Consider the following 15,134-nt stretch of genomic DNA (forward strand, 5'->3'; position numbering starts at 1 on the left):
CCTTAATATACATTTGTATTTATGAACAAAATCCGATTAATCACGATTAAATATTTTAATCGTTTGACAGCCCTAATATACATATGTATATACATATATAGATATGTGTATATTAGGGTTGTCCCAATACCAATAATTTGGTACCGGTACCAAAATGTATATCGATACTTTTTGATACTTTTCAAAATAAAGGGAACTACAAAAAATTTCAATATTGGCTTTATTTGAACAGAAAATCTTAAAATACAATAGACATATGTTTTCCTATTGCACAAAGAACAATTTTAGAAGGTTAAAATAAAAAACTAAAGGGCATCAAACACATTGGGCTTTTCTTGTTGCACTCAAAAAACTATTTACAATTTTACATGTAGTCTGCCATAATCAAGGACTACATTAGAATATAATAAAAAGCTTTACTGACATCATATTAAATGCTTCATGATTTATGGTTGCAACTCCTGATCTGTGCTTTAAGAAAAATACAATTATTAGTAAGTACTAAAAACAAAACTATGGATAAATGTACCCAGATAAGCCATGTAGCAGGTAAAATGCACATTTGTTAAAGATACAAATTGTAGCAATTTGTTACATAATATAGTATTTTCACTTGCATTAGTTGACTACTAATTGGGTAGTTTTAACTCTGCTAATATTTGGCATCAATCCAAACAGCTGTGTGCGCATCTACGTATCTACATGTTACGTATCTACATGTTACGTATCTACATGTTACGTATCTACATGTTACATATCCACATGTTACGTGTCTACATGTTACGTATCTACATGGGCTCAACAGGGGAGCTGGTTAACTTATGAGAGTAGCGTGTGTGTGTGTGTTTAAGAAAATGGCAATGTGTTGTCTGAGTGAAGTCAGTGAGTGATGGAGAAGAGAGAGAGAGGTAGCGCATGCACTGCACAGTAGAGTCTTGAACGGGTCTGGTTGTGTCCTGCAAAACTAACAATAAAGCAACCAGATTGTCACAAATCGGTGGCCTCGTCATTCTGACCTGAAAGCGGAGCTTAGCAGACCCATTGACGGGTAAAGTGAACGATGTTACCCCCGCCGAAAACATAGACCCTGCTCCTCGACTACAGTCTGCACCGGAGCAGAACAGCAGGACAAGTGTAACAACTACATTATTACCTGTCACTATTTAAACTCCTTGTGCCGATCTGAATGCTTATTATTCAATCAATTTGATTATTCAATCAAATGTTTACCTAAGTTTGAAGTAGAGCTGGGCAATTTGGACAAAAAAGTATATCTCGATATATTTTTACTTAAACTCAATATTCGATATATATCTCGATATATTTTCCCGTGAAAGTATACATATAAAGATATTTATTTTTGAGGGCGATTCACTGAAATTGAAGTGAATGACAACTGTACTGTAAACAGTCAGTGACACTTTTATTAACCCAGTTAGTCAAGATGGGTATTAACAGCACTGAAAAGAAACTGTTTAAGTAGCACATAATTACGTACATAACATAAATAAAGTAGAAAAATATTCTTTCTATGTAAAATGAATAACACAGCTGTGCAAATAATACATTTTTGGCAGCATTTCTCGTGCGAAATAGGCCCGGCTTGGCAACTGGAGAAGTTTGGATTTGGGCTTACATGGTAAACAACTCAAATGAATGTTTTATCCAGACGCATACATTTGTCCAAATGTGTCCACGTAGACGCATTGTGGGTTACCTGGACGTGGTCTACATCGCTAAAAGAAAAATCTAAAGAAGAGAATCCCTGTGCCATCTTCCACTAGTTTTTTAATATATAAACCGCTCCTCTCTCCTACGACTCTCTCTTCGTCATTTGGGATGTCTGTTGTGATTTCCCTTTCTGGTTCGATGACCCACCCTATCTTGACTCTTAATTGGACTAATCTCAACTAATCATCACTCATCCTCGTAAAAAAACAACCAATCATGGATGTTCTTATACGTGCAAGCATGTCTTGGAAGGAGGAAGGGGAGGGGTTTAGTAGCCTATGAGAGGGAGTGAGAAGCGGGGGAGAAGGAACACAACAAATAAGCGGTGTTTGGTCATTTTAACGTGAAATAAATGATATTACGATATTTTCTTAATTCATATCTTGTTTAAAAATATATCGATATATCTTACAGCCCTACTGTAGTGTAATGCCCGCAGCTAAAAGCAACTGCGTGAGAACGTATACTCAAATACTCACAAAATAGTCATTTTCTACATCGCACAGAGACAAACCCGCGATACATCGAGTATATGCGATGTATGGCCCAGCCCTAGTTTAAAGCAAAGGTGCTAATACTAATCGCCACATTTGGCGAGGCGTGTTTTAAAGCAACACTTGAAGCGCGTTGCTTCCTTGTTTAAAGCGTCACCTTTTATCTTTGGTTTTGAAGCCCAAATACCTCCATATTTAGCTTTCTGAAACTGAAAACATGTTTTATATTCTAGATTCTTCAAAATAGCCACCCTTAGCTCTGATTACTGCTTTGCATACTCTTGGTATTGTCTCGATGAGCTTCAAGAGGTAGTCACCTGAAATGGTTTTCACTTCACAGGTGTGCTTGAAACTCATGGAGAGAATGCCAAGAATGTGCAAAGCCTTAAACAGAGCAATGGGTGGCTATTTTGAAGAAACTAGAATATAAAACATGTTCAGTTATTTCACCTTTTTTTGTTAAGTACATAACTCCATGTGTTCATTCATAGTTTTGATGCCCTCAGTGACAATCTGCAATGTAAATAGTCATGAAAATAAAGAAAACACATTGAATGTGTGCCCAAACTTTTGGCCTGTACTGTATGTATGTATGTATATATTCATATATACACTATGTATATAAGTATATACAGTCGTGTTCAAAAGTTTACATACACTTGTAAAGAACAATGTCATGGCTGTCTTGAGTTTTCAATAATTTCTACAACTCTTATTTTTTTGTGATAGAGTGATTGGAGCACATACTTGTTGGTCACAAAAAACATTCATGAAGTTTGGTTCTTTAATGAATCTATTATGGGTCTACTGAAAATGTGACCAAATCTGCTGGGTCAAAAGTATACATACAGCAATGTTAATATTTGGTTACAAGTTTCACTGCAATAAGGCGCTTTTGGTAGCCATCCACAAGCTTCTGGCAAGCTTCAAATTGATTTTTTGACCACTCCTCTTGACAAAATTGGTGCAGTTCAGCTAAATTTGTTGGTTTTCTGACATAGACTTGTTTCTTCAGCATTGTCCACACGTTAAGTCGGGACTTTGGGAAGGCCATTCTAAAACTTTTATTTATTATCTAGCCTGATTTAGCCATTCCTTTACCACTTTTGACGTGTGTTTGGGTCATTGTCCTGTTGGAACACCCAACTGCGCCCAAGACCCAACCTCCAGGCTGATGATTTTAGGTTGTCCTGAAGAATTTGGAGGTAATCCTTCTTTTTCATTGTCTCACATTGGCATCAAAACAGGCCCAGAGCATAAGTTTCATCTGACCACAGAACTTTCCTCCAGAAGGTCTTATCTTTGTCCATGTGATGTTAGATGAAACAAAAATTTAGCTGTTTGGCCCCAATACCCAGCAATATGTTTGGAGAAGAAAAGGTGAAGCCTTTAATCCCAGGAACACCATCCCTACCGTCAAGCATGGTGGTGGTAGTATTGTGCTCTGGGCCTGTTTTGCTGCCTGTTCACTTGTGGGATGTTCCAAATAAGTGTTTGATGAGCATTCCTCAACTTTCTCAGTCTTTTTGCCACTTGTGCCAGCTTTTTTTTAAACATGTTTCAGGCATCAAATTCCAAATGAGCTAATATTTGCAAAAAAATAACAAAGTTTACCAGTTCGAACGTTAAGTATCTTGTCTTTGCAGTCTATTAAATTGAATATAGGTTGAAAAGGATTTGCAAATCATTGTATTCTGTTTTTATTTACAATTTACACAACATGCCAACTTCACTGGTTTTGGGTTTTGTATTTACTGTGTGTGTGTGTGTGTGCGTGTGTGTGTGTGTGTGTGTGTGTGTGTGTGTGTATTTTTTGTATGTATATGTATTTGCAAACATATATGTATGTACAGTACATACACATATACGTATATATGAGATATGGTCATTTGATAAGTAGGTCGCCTGCTGGAAAAAGTGTGTGCACCCCTACAGCCATTATCAGTGAAGTTGCTGTAAAACACAGATAAAAGTACTCATGAAGTACACATACTTATAAAGAATCATGTTAAATCCACAATGCAGTCTGGCTCTTATGGCGCAAGTTCAATTCTAACATGAGCTGATTGACAGGATGAGAAAAATTAGCATTGTGATTGTTTGGATACACAATGGACGCTTGGAAGAAGTGGAGGGTTGTGTGCCTGGCGACTCTTTAAGTTGAGGACATCACATTTTCTACCTATTCAGAACTATGATAACAGGACATCGCCTGGTTGGATCAACACATTCAGAAAACAAGGGCAACAGTTCAAGGTACCCAGAAGCTGCCCGTCATGGTTGATAGGATGGACAGGGCTGTAGGCACTCAGACTGTGGTGATTTCTCAACTAAATCGCAAACTGGATACCATCTCGGATAAGCTTTCCGCTCTGTAAGGCGAAATTATGATCAATTTGAGAGCCAGAAACGGACAATTAGGACAGACAAACATTGAAATGTATCTACTTGCCCTAACCCAAGCGTCTTAACCTGCATTTGAGTTGTCTCCATAGCAGTGTTATCTTGACGACACTTTGCGGAATGAGGCACCAAGACTGATGCCAGGTGAAGTGACGTCTCAGGCTTAAGGACCATCCACAAACACTACACACACACACACACTGCCCCTATCCCACGCCTTAGCCGCTTCATACCCCAGTGCGGCACGCCATTTCTGGCTGCGGCGTTAGTTGACTGCCTGCACTTTAACAACATCCAGCCCGTTGCAAGTTAACAGTTGTATGTCGTAATGTGTGCTTATGTTAGCTGAGGTTTTTTCCTTGTCCTACAATGCGCCACCTACAGGAGCACAGTTAGGGAGTGGCTTTTTCTTCTTCTCCTGTTTGTATTTTTCCCATCTTTTACGGGACACCGCCCACGTGGCGACCCATCACAGCTTCCTGTCCTGTACCCTCTGTCATACTGTATGTCTGTTTTTTGGACAGGTACTTTTTAAGTGCAATGACAAAGCATATTGTATCTTGTTTTACACTTGTAATGATAAACAACTGAGATTTTAACAAAACAAAATGGAAAAAACCCACAATTTTTTAAATAAGTTCCCATTCATCACAACTTAAGTGTCCAATATATGTAGCTTAGATGTTAACAACACAGTGTATGGCTCCAAGAAGTGCTACTTTTTCCTTTTTTAATCAGGGTATCTGCAGGGTTTTAAAAAGTCATAAATCCGACAATTTAAATATAAGGCCTTAAAATGTCAAAAAAATCTCACAAGATGTCTTAAATATGATTTCAAAAGGTATTTAAAATCTATTTATGTTACTTTTAGTTAAAAAATGCATACATTTCAGTCTTGCGTTTGAATTTTTTGATTTTTGAAGACGCTATACATAACTACAAAACGGAACTAAAGTAGGCTACCTGATCTGCCCGATAACGAAAGTCCACAGCGAAGCCAAATTACAAAACCCAAAACCCAGTGAAGTTGGCGCGTTGTGTAAATAAAAACAGAATACAATGATTTGCAAATCCTTTTCAACCTATATTCAATTGAATAGACTGCAAAGACAAGATACTTAACGTTCGAACTGGTAAACTTTGTTATTTTTTGCAAATATTAGCTCATTTGGAATTTGATGCCTGCAACATGTTTCAAAAAAGCTGGCACAAGTGGCAAAAAAGACTGAGAAAGTTGAGGAGTGCTCATCAAACACTTATTTGGAACATCCGACAGGTGAACAGGCTAATTGGAAACTGGTGTGTGCCATGATTGGGTATAAAAGCAACTTCCATAAAATGCTCAGTCATTCACAAACAAGGATGGGGCGAGGGTCACTACTTTGTGAACAAATTCATGAGCAAATTGTCGAACAGTTTAAGAACAACATTTCTCAATGAGTTATTGCAAGGAATTTAGGGATTTCACCATCTACGGTCCATATCATCAAAAGGTTCATAGAATCACTGCACATAAGCGGCAAGGCCTAAAACCAACATTGAATGCCCGTGATCTTCAATCCCTCAGGCGGTGCTGCATCAAAAAGCTACCGCAACTACAGTAACTACAGTTTGTCGCTACATCTGTAAGTGCAAGTTAAAACCCTACTATGCAAAGCGAAAGCCATTTATCAACAACACCCAGAAACGCCGCCGGCTTCGCTGGGCCCAAGCTCATCTAAGATGGATTTATGCAAAGTGGAAAAGTGTTCTGTGGTCCGACGAGTCCACATTTCAAATTGTTTTTGGAAACTGTGGACATTGTGTCCTCCGGACCAAAGAGGAAACGAACCATCCGGACTGTTATAGGCGCAAAGTTCAAAAGCCAGCATCTGTCAGGGAATGGGGGTGTATTAGTGCCCAAGGCATGGGTAACTTACACATCTGTGAAAGCACCATTAATGCTGAAAGGTACATACAGGTTTTGGAGCAACATATGTTGCCATCCAAGCAACGTCTTTTTCATGGACGCCCCTGCTTATTTCAGCAAGACAATGCCAAGCCACATTCTGCACATGTTACAACAGCGTGGCTTCGTAGTAGAGTTTTATGTGGGTAAAGTGGCGCTAGTTGCAGAAGGAGATCACTATGAGATATTTCCTAGTGAAATCATAATATTTCATACAGTAAGTACATGTTAATTTCTCTGTGGTAGTAGTGTACTCACAGCAGTAAAACCATAGAAAAACCATCATTCTCTTATGTTATTTATATTATTAATCCCAATAATTTCAGGTCAGCTTCGCATGCCTAATCTTTTTTCCAGGTTTATATATACCATTTCTGACATTTAAAAGCTATACAAGTTGTGTGTTTAGTGTTAACACTCTCATGGTGGGGTGAGCAAAGCAAGGAAGATTTGCGAATTCCATCATGCTTAAATAAAACTAGTCCTTGTTTATTAGCAATATGTTTTCAAAAAAGTCACAAAAAACAGGTACAAATGTATTCATACATACTAGATACAAAATGAGCTGAGCAAATTTGAACGTTATTCACATTGTTCTCATCCAAAATCTGTTTGGGGCTTGCAAGACATAATCACCTTCTTTCGTTTTAGACAATCGCTCTTTCTGCACTCTTTGTTTTTCACAACTTTGTGCGGATACAGTCGTAGTACTGTCCATGTTTTTGTCTGTTTGCTCAATTCTGACAGCCGCAAAAACACTTAAAGTCAACGGTTTAGCTTTAGCAGAGATTCTAACAGTCCTTTTCACAGACAATATACACTACCGTTCAAAAGTTTGGGGTCACATTGAAATGTCCTTATTTTTGAAGGAAAAGCACTGTACTTTTCAATGAAGATAACTTTAAACTAGTCTTAACTTTAAAGAAATACACTCTATACATTGCTAATGTGGTAAATGACTATTCTAGCTGCAAATGTCTGGTTTTTGGTGCAATATCTACATAGGTGTATAGAGGCCCATTTCCAGCAACTATCACTCCAGTGTTCTAATGGTACAATGTGTTTGCTCATTGGCTCAGAAGGCTAATTGATGATTAGAAAACCCTTGTGCAATCATGTTCGCACATCTGAAAACAGTTTAGCTCGTTACAGAAGCTACAAAGCTGACCTTCCTTTGAGCAGATTGAGTTTCTGGAGCATCACATTTGTGGGGTCAATTAAACGCTCAAAATGGCCAGAAAAAGAGAACTTTCATCTGAAACTCGACAGTCTATTTTTGTTCTTAGAAATGAAGACTATTCCACAAAATTGTTTGGGTGACCCCAAACTTTTGAACGGTAGTGTATATATATATATATATATATTGTGCTTTCCTTTACCATTGCTGACATTCTGGTTGTTGTTACATGAAAACGCTTGATATGAAGCACACTGCACCTTTTGCAAGAAAACAATTATATGGCAACTCTGAAAAATGGTTGTTGTGACATTTGCTAATATTGTTTTCAATTAGTTTACAATAGTTTACAATCCATTTTGTTTTCCAATGTGAAAGAGCAGTGAATTAATTAATTCTGTGATTTTCCTATATTTTCCTATATGTCTTTGTACTTGTTTGTTTGTATGGAAATGAAATGGTCTTCAATTACATTTGTTATGGTCTTTTAAAAAAGTATTAAATAGTCCTAAATTTGATTTGTTAAAACCTGCAAAGACCCTGTTAATATATACAGTGAAACTCTGCACCCACCATTAAGTAGTGGGACATGAGGACATAAATGTGAGCTACAATGCTAACAATCTCATAATGCAAGGGTCAGCCTACTCGCTGTTAATAAAATAATCAAACATACAGCTTCGTTGCTGACTTACGGTTAGATGGCTTTATTCCAAGATGTGTAGCAAAGCCTGCTTTTTTTGTTTCACAAAGCTGTTTTCCATAAATAGCCAGGCATATACATACATGCGGTGGGCTCATCTAGAAATAAGCAGTATTATTCCCATTCGAACTATTTTTTTTTCTTCATGACGCCTTCATAACAAAAGTGAGCATTTGAGCGCCTCTTCTCCGAAAAGTGGAGCAGACAAGCTAAATAAAATATTTTTCTCACGCTGATCCTCATAAACGGGCCCTAGAGATACGTATTACTGTCATAATTTCTTCTATTCATAATAGAGGACCTTTTAATTAGAATAAAGCATCGGCTTGCTTACTGGATAAGTAATGACTAATTCCTTGTTGTCTCATTTGCATTGCAGGATGTTTGATGAAAGGATTTTCACAGGTAAGTGTCATTCATTTAACGATGTGTATATATATATATTTTTTTAATTTCGATTGTTGCTGTGTTACCGATTTAACACTGAGGTGGAGGACTGACAAAACATTTCTTAGATTAATGTTAAGTACAGTTAATTACCGTTATGACTAAAAAAAGATGCACAGGTTAAATGTAGGGTGTGGCAAGTGAGGGAGAGACAGACCTAATGAGAGCACGATGCTGCTTAGTTATGTCTGTTTCATAAGAGCAGAGCTTTGCACATGTTCCAAAATACCATCTTTATCATTGATGATGAGTGCAACGTTTGACAGGCTTGTGTTGATTGGCACTTTCTTACTATTATTCCACATTTAATTAGAGCTGGGCGATACGGCTGAAAACGGAAAAATATAAGTGTTTCATATCAGTCGATATCTATAATTATTGATAGAAATTTTTATCTGAAATGTTACGTTCCTCTGATTTATAATCCCCTCAGCTATCAAGGCAGAAAGGAAAGGAAATGTCAACACAATTATGGAAAGCACTTAATCAATGTAAACACAATTCTAAAATCACGTTGAACACGTAACAACAACCTCTTAAAATGAAGGTGCACAAATAGGGAATATGTAAGGAATAATTGATAATGTGAAACAAAATAGTGAAAAGTGTGAAAATGTAAATATAGAGAAATATGAGAATAATGGTTTTCTGTAGGTTTGGTGCCAGGAAGTTACAGCTGTACTCCAAAGGGGGAGCGCGGCTAAGGTGGTGCGGTATTACGGATATTTGTGGGGACGAGCGCCTTGCATAATTTACCGACACCATTAGTCTGACTACAGTCCGATTTAAATAGAAATAAAAAAAAATCCTAAAAACTTCAAGACTGTTGAAGTGACTTTTCCTGTTTTATCCACTATTTCTTCGCTCTCTGCTGTACTCAATTTTTTTATTTCTCTTTTCACTCTATGCAAAGAATCAACCACCAGACAATGAGATGGCGCAAAAAAAACTTGATCGTTGATACTCTTTACCTGATTGGCTTTTACCATTTCACTCCCACTGATCAGTGATCACTTCATACGTTCCTCGGTTACCACACAGGAAGTGCCTTTGTTCATGCAACCAACCTTGAGTAGCAACTTCTAGTTTCTTCCGACAAAGGAGGAAAAAACTTTGAACGTTTTATCGAAATAATTTTTTATTGATATCGATTACCTGTCTATTGCGATGTATAACAATCTAATTTTATTTTACAGTCTAATTTATAAATGATAAATGGGTTGTACTTGTATAGCGCTTTTCTACCTTCAAGGTACTCAAAGCGCTTTGACAGTATTTCCACATTCACCCATTCACACACACCCATTCACACACTGATGGCGGGAGCTGCCATGCAAGGCGCTAACCAGCACCCATCAGGAGCAAGGGTGAAGTGTCTTGCCCAAGAACACAACGGACGTGACTAGGATGGTAGAAGGTTGGGATTGAACCCCAGTAACCAGCAACCCTCCGATTGCTGGCACGGCCACTCTACCAACTTCGCCACGCCGTCCCCTTAACTTAACTTGACTTAACTTTCCTTTTTGTTGACGTATTACCATCAGAAGAGTCTGCCTTATGCCTGGAAGACATAATGCAGGGAAAAATGTTAACAAAGAAGAACAGAAATGTCATTGTCTTTTCTCAGTTTAACGTTGCATGACTACAAATTCTTCCGAGTGCGTATGCTTCCGCCCCACGCACGTAAGCGGTTCTCTTTTTCTTTTTCTTTAGTATTCATACTTTATTGGAGTGCCTCGTCACCATGAAATGTCGTAACACAAGGACCGCCGTAGAAAGACATCCGTGTCTGAATATGGACCGTCCAGGTCTGCCTGTCAGGGACCCCTTGGCATATGCTTGCATGTGCACTGTGCTGTATAATAGGGCTGGACGATTATGGCAAAAATAAGAATTTACGATTATTTTGATTAATATTGTAAATCACAATTAATTACATGATTATTCATTAGTTTGAAATCAGGAGTATGTATTGTACCACAAAACTCAACTTTAAATATACCGTATTTTTCGGACTATAAGTCGCAGTTTTTTTCATAGTTGACTTATACTCAGGAGCGACTTATGTGTGAAATTATTAACACGTTACCGTAAAATATCAAATAATATTATTTAGCTCATTCACGTAAGAGACTAGATGTATAAGATTTCATGGGATTTAGCGATTAGGAGTGACAAATTGTTTGGTAAACATATAGCATGTTCTATATGTTATAGTTATTTGAATGACTCTTACCATAATATGTTATGTTAACATACCAGGCACGTTCTCAGTTGGTTATTCATGCCTCATATAACGTACACTTATTCAGCCTGTTGTTCACTATTCTTTATTTATTTTAAATTGCCTTTCAAATGTCTATTCTTGGTGTTGGGTTTTATCAAATAAATTTCCCCAAAAAATGTGACTTATACTCCAGTGCGACTTATATATTTTTTCCTTCTTTATTATGCATTTTCGGCAGGTGCGACAGGTCCGAAAAATACGGTGGTTAAAAAAATTACAACCCTGGATATAAATCAGTAACGAATAAGCCACAACAAGTAAAATACTAATAATAGCAATAACAATAAATGTAAATAACAGTAGCATTGTTTTTTCCTATTTATTTCTAATTCAGTCTTGTTCCTTTTACACCTATTTTACCACCATACAGTGTGTGCGTTCTGTGTGAATAAAATTCAATAGAATGTTTAATTAAATGCAAAAATCCTTACATTTGTTGGTGCAATATTGGATAATTTTGCCCAGTATTTTAAGTCAAAGCATAATAATTGTGTAAATGTATCAATGAGTGCTTAAAGTGTATTTTTGCTTACACCTTAATTTCGTTAGCGCAGTCAGACCGGATGTGGCGCACTGCGCTATTATTGTGAAGGGAGGGAAGTGTGCTGTTCTCTGCTTGACGATTAACGAGGCGACTTGAGGCTGTTTAAAAAATAAAAAAGAGAGCGCCTCTTAAGATGCGATTGCTGTCCCGTTTGTACATTGATCTTACATCGATGATGTCGTTCACAACAACACAAGCAGATGAGATGTGTTGTGTGTGTATGGATTGTTCTTGCTCGCTTTAGCTTTGTAGTTTAGACGCTGTTTCCAGTGACCGTCTCGACATTGTTTAGGTCAGGACGGGGCGGTTGAGTGTGTCGAGGATAAATGAGCACTACTTACTGTACACATTATTTTCCAAAACAAATGTTTCTTCTCCTCACAGTGACACTATTTCGCTTACATTTGTATGTCAATTTCCCTGATATTATTTTGCGTTTATCAGCAAATCTCGTCTGAGGTTACGTGAAAGCGAAAATCATTTGCATTACTTTTTTTGTTGAGTTTAGTGATTATTGATTAGTCATGCTCGCGCTGTGTCAAATGAGAAAAAGCAACCATGGTGAGATCCCTAACTTCTTGTAGACATGCTCTTTTTTTTTCACTCATTCGCTCCTTATCTGCTTCACTGTCACAAGCTCCGGAATTTATTTGCACCTCGCATGGCCTATTAATCGTTTTTTTCCCCTCGGATAATTACCTGAAATCAAAATTAAAAGTTTATTAATTGTCCAGCCCTACTGTATATGTTAAAACTGAACATAAAATGCAGATAATTGAAGTATAGATATGTTTTTTGTTTGTCCAAGCTGCCGGCAAAATGGCGAGGGAGGATGGCAAGCACGACTTGGGATTGGCACAGGAAGATGGTTTACCAGAGAATCTAAGCCTGCCGCCCGCCACCGCCTCAACGGAGCTGGTCGGCAATCCTCACAGCAGCCGGTCAGAAAGACACAATTATATGCTGGTGTACCCAATGGGGTATCTTGTTAGTAGGCAGGGAATAAAATAGTTTGATTCTACCCTGCAGGTCAACGAGTGCATGTGTGAGTCCTCTTGCAGACTGCGAAGCAGGTAATAACAATAGCATCGCCTCATGATTACAACACTCAATTACACTTTTTTTTGGTGCCCACTGAGTGACAAAAACCTAATGAATTCCAAGAATGAGATTGAAGGTTTTTTTGTTTTTTTTCTAAACTGCAACAATAACTGAGCTGAGTGTGCCTTTTTGCATTACAGTCGGTTCAAACATGTGGTAATGAGAAGTCAGACTGAATGAACGTGTTCAATCCTCGCAGGTCCTTCCGGAGATTGCATACCTCCGAAGAGGATTAAAACAGAGCCTCCGGATGGAGAGATCATCCAAATTACAGTGCCAACAGGTAAGTGAGCGTTAGTTTTGAGAAACTTCCCAAGATGATGTTTTGATGAAAGGGAAAAAGGGTCCACTTTATGTCGAATGTAAGCTATTTTGATTTAGTTCCCTGTATGGTTGTACGGTATACTGGTACTAATAAGAAACATATGTTTAATATATCATAAGATTTTCTGTGATGAGGTGGCGACTTGTCCAGGGTGCACCCCGCCTTCCGCCCGAATGCAGTTGAGATAGGCTCCAGCACCCCCCGCAACCCCAAATGGGACAAGCGTTAAAAAATGGATGGATGGAAGATTTTCTGTTAAAATGAAGCCAATAATTACATTTTTTGTGGTCCCCCTTATTTTGAAAAGAATCAGTATCTGGACCAACATATTGGTAAGTGGACAACCCGAGGTCCCTGAAATTTACAACATGTCCACACTTGGTCAGGTATTTTTGTAAAAATATACTTTTCAATACTTAATGGCAGGTCACCAAATTTAGTCAAATGGAAAATTCTAAACCTCAGAAATGTTTTGGTCAAGATGTCACAATGAGTAATGATATATTTACTGGATTTATTTTGTATTTTCGGGGCGGTATAGCTCGGTTGGTAGAGCGGCCGTGCCAGCAACTTGAGGGTTGCAGGTTCGATCCCCGCTTCCGCCATCCTAGTCACTGCCGTTGTGTCCTTGGGCAAGACACTTTACCCACCTGCTCCCAGTGCCACCCACACTGGTTTGAATGTAACTTAGATATTGGGTTTCACTATGTAAAGCGCTTTGAGTCACTTGAGAAAAAGCGCTATATAAATGTAATTCACTTCACTTCACTTCACTTTTAATAATAAATGAATTATTTTTCTAAGTTTTTCCAAGTATTTATTTGAATATAGTTCGTTTTAAGTTTCAAAATGTGTACTTTTTAAAAACAAATTTATTCTAGCTTCTGATTGGTTAACATTGAATTTTAGGGATTCTTGCACCACTTGTTGCTAAGGCATGTACACTACCGTTCAAAAGTTTGGGGTCACCCAAACAATTTTGTGGAATGGCCTTCATTTCTAAGAACAAGAATAGACTGTCGAATTTCAGATGAAAGTTCTCTTTTTCTGGCCATTTTGAGCGTTTAATTGACCCCACAAATGTGATGCTCCAGAAACTCAATCTGCTCAAAGGAAGGTCAGTTTTGTAGCTTCTGTAACGAGCTAAACTGTTTTCAGATGTGTGAACATGATTGCACAATGGTTTTCTAATCATCAATTAGCCTTCTGAGCCAATGAGCAAACACATTGTACCATTAGAACACTGGAGTGATAGTTGCTGGAAATGGGCCTCTATACACCTATGTTGATATTGCACCAAAAACCAGACATTTGCAGCTAGAATAGTCATTTACCACATTAGCAATGTATAGAGTGTATTTCTTTAAAGTTAAGACTAGTTTAAAGTTATCTTCATTGAAAAGTACAGTGCTTTTCCGTCAAAAATAAGGACATTTCAATGTGACCCCAAACTTTTGAACGGTAGTGTACGTGCCAGCCAAGTTTTTGCGTATGGGCAGATTTTTTTTGTTGTTAATTTTTGCCGACATTTCTTTTTTTCAATTGGAAAAAAAAAAGAAAACATTATTTTGAATATCATATTTCTTTCAGACAGCATAGTTATTTAATAATAATCATTTAAAAACTGTTTTAATTTTTCATATCAACTTTTTTTTTATCATTGGGGTACATTTTTTATAAAAATTTTATGAAAATCGTTTTTAAATACAAAAAATTACTATTATTTGTATGATTTTATTCCATACCAGCAGTTTTAAAACTTTTTTTGTTTTACCAAGTACCACTTCTGGGAAAAAAAGCTCTTCAAGTATCAATCAATCAATCAAAGTTTATTTATATAGCCCTTAATCGTATGTGTCTCAAAGGGCTGCACAAGCCACAATGACATCCAACGACAAGTACCACCATAATGACCGACATTAGAACACATTAGCAAAACAGGCCGAAGTATTCATTAAAAACAGGGCAGAGGTT

General features: G+C 37.5%; 1 protein-coding gene across 5 annotated transcripts in view; it reads left to right on the top strand.

Moving 5' to 3' along the window:
* The window catches only part of gtf2ird1 (GTF2I repeat domain containing 1), a 70,715-nt gene that overhangs the window by 41,317 nt on the left and 14,264 nt on the right, over nucleotides 1-15,134 (top strand). For all 5 annotated transcript variants that reach the window (XM_062048929.1, XM_062048931.1, XM_062048928.1 and 2 more), the window contains exons 10-13: nucleotides 8,836-8,861; nucleotides 12,543-12,675; nucleotides 12,764-12,807; nucleotides 13,035-13,118. In XM_062048929.1, the coding sequence (XP_061904913.1) occupies nucleotides 8,836-8,861; nucleotides 12,543-12,675; nucleotides 12,764-12,807; nucleotides 13,035-13,118 (287 nt within the window). The remainder of the gene's footprint in view (nucleotides 1-8,835; nucleotides 8,862-12,542; nucleotides 12,676-12,763; nucleotides 12,808-13,034; nucleotides 13,119-15,134) is intronic.

This window comes from Entelurus aequoreus, linkage group LG05, assembly GCF_033978785.1.
Source record: "Entelurus aequoreus isolate RoL-2023_Sb linkage group LG05, RoL_Eaeq_v1.1, whole genome shotgun sequence".
NCBI lineage: Eukaryota > Metazoa > Chordata > Actinopteri > Syngnathiformes > Syngnathidae > Entelurus > Entelurus aequoreus.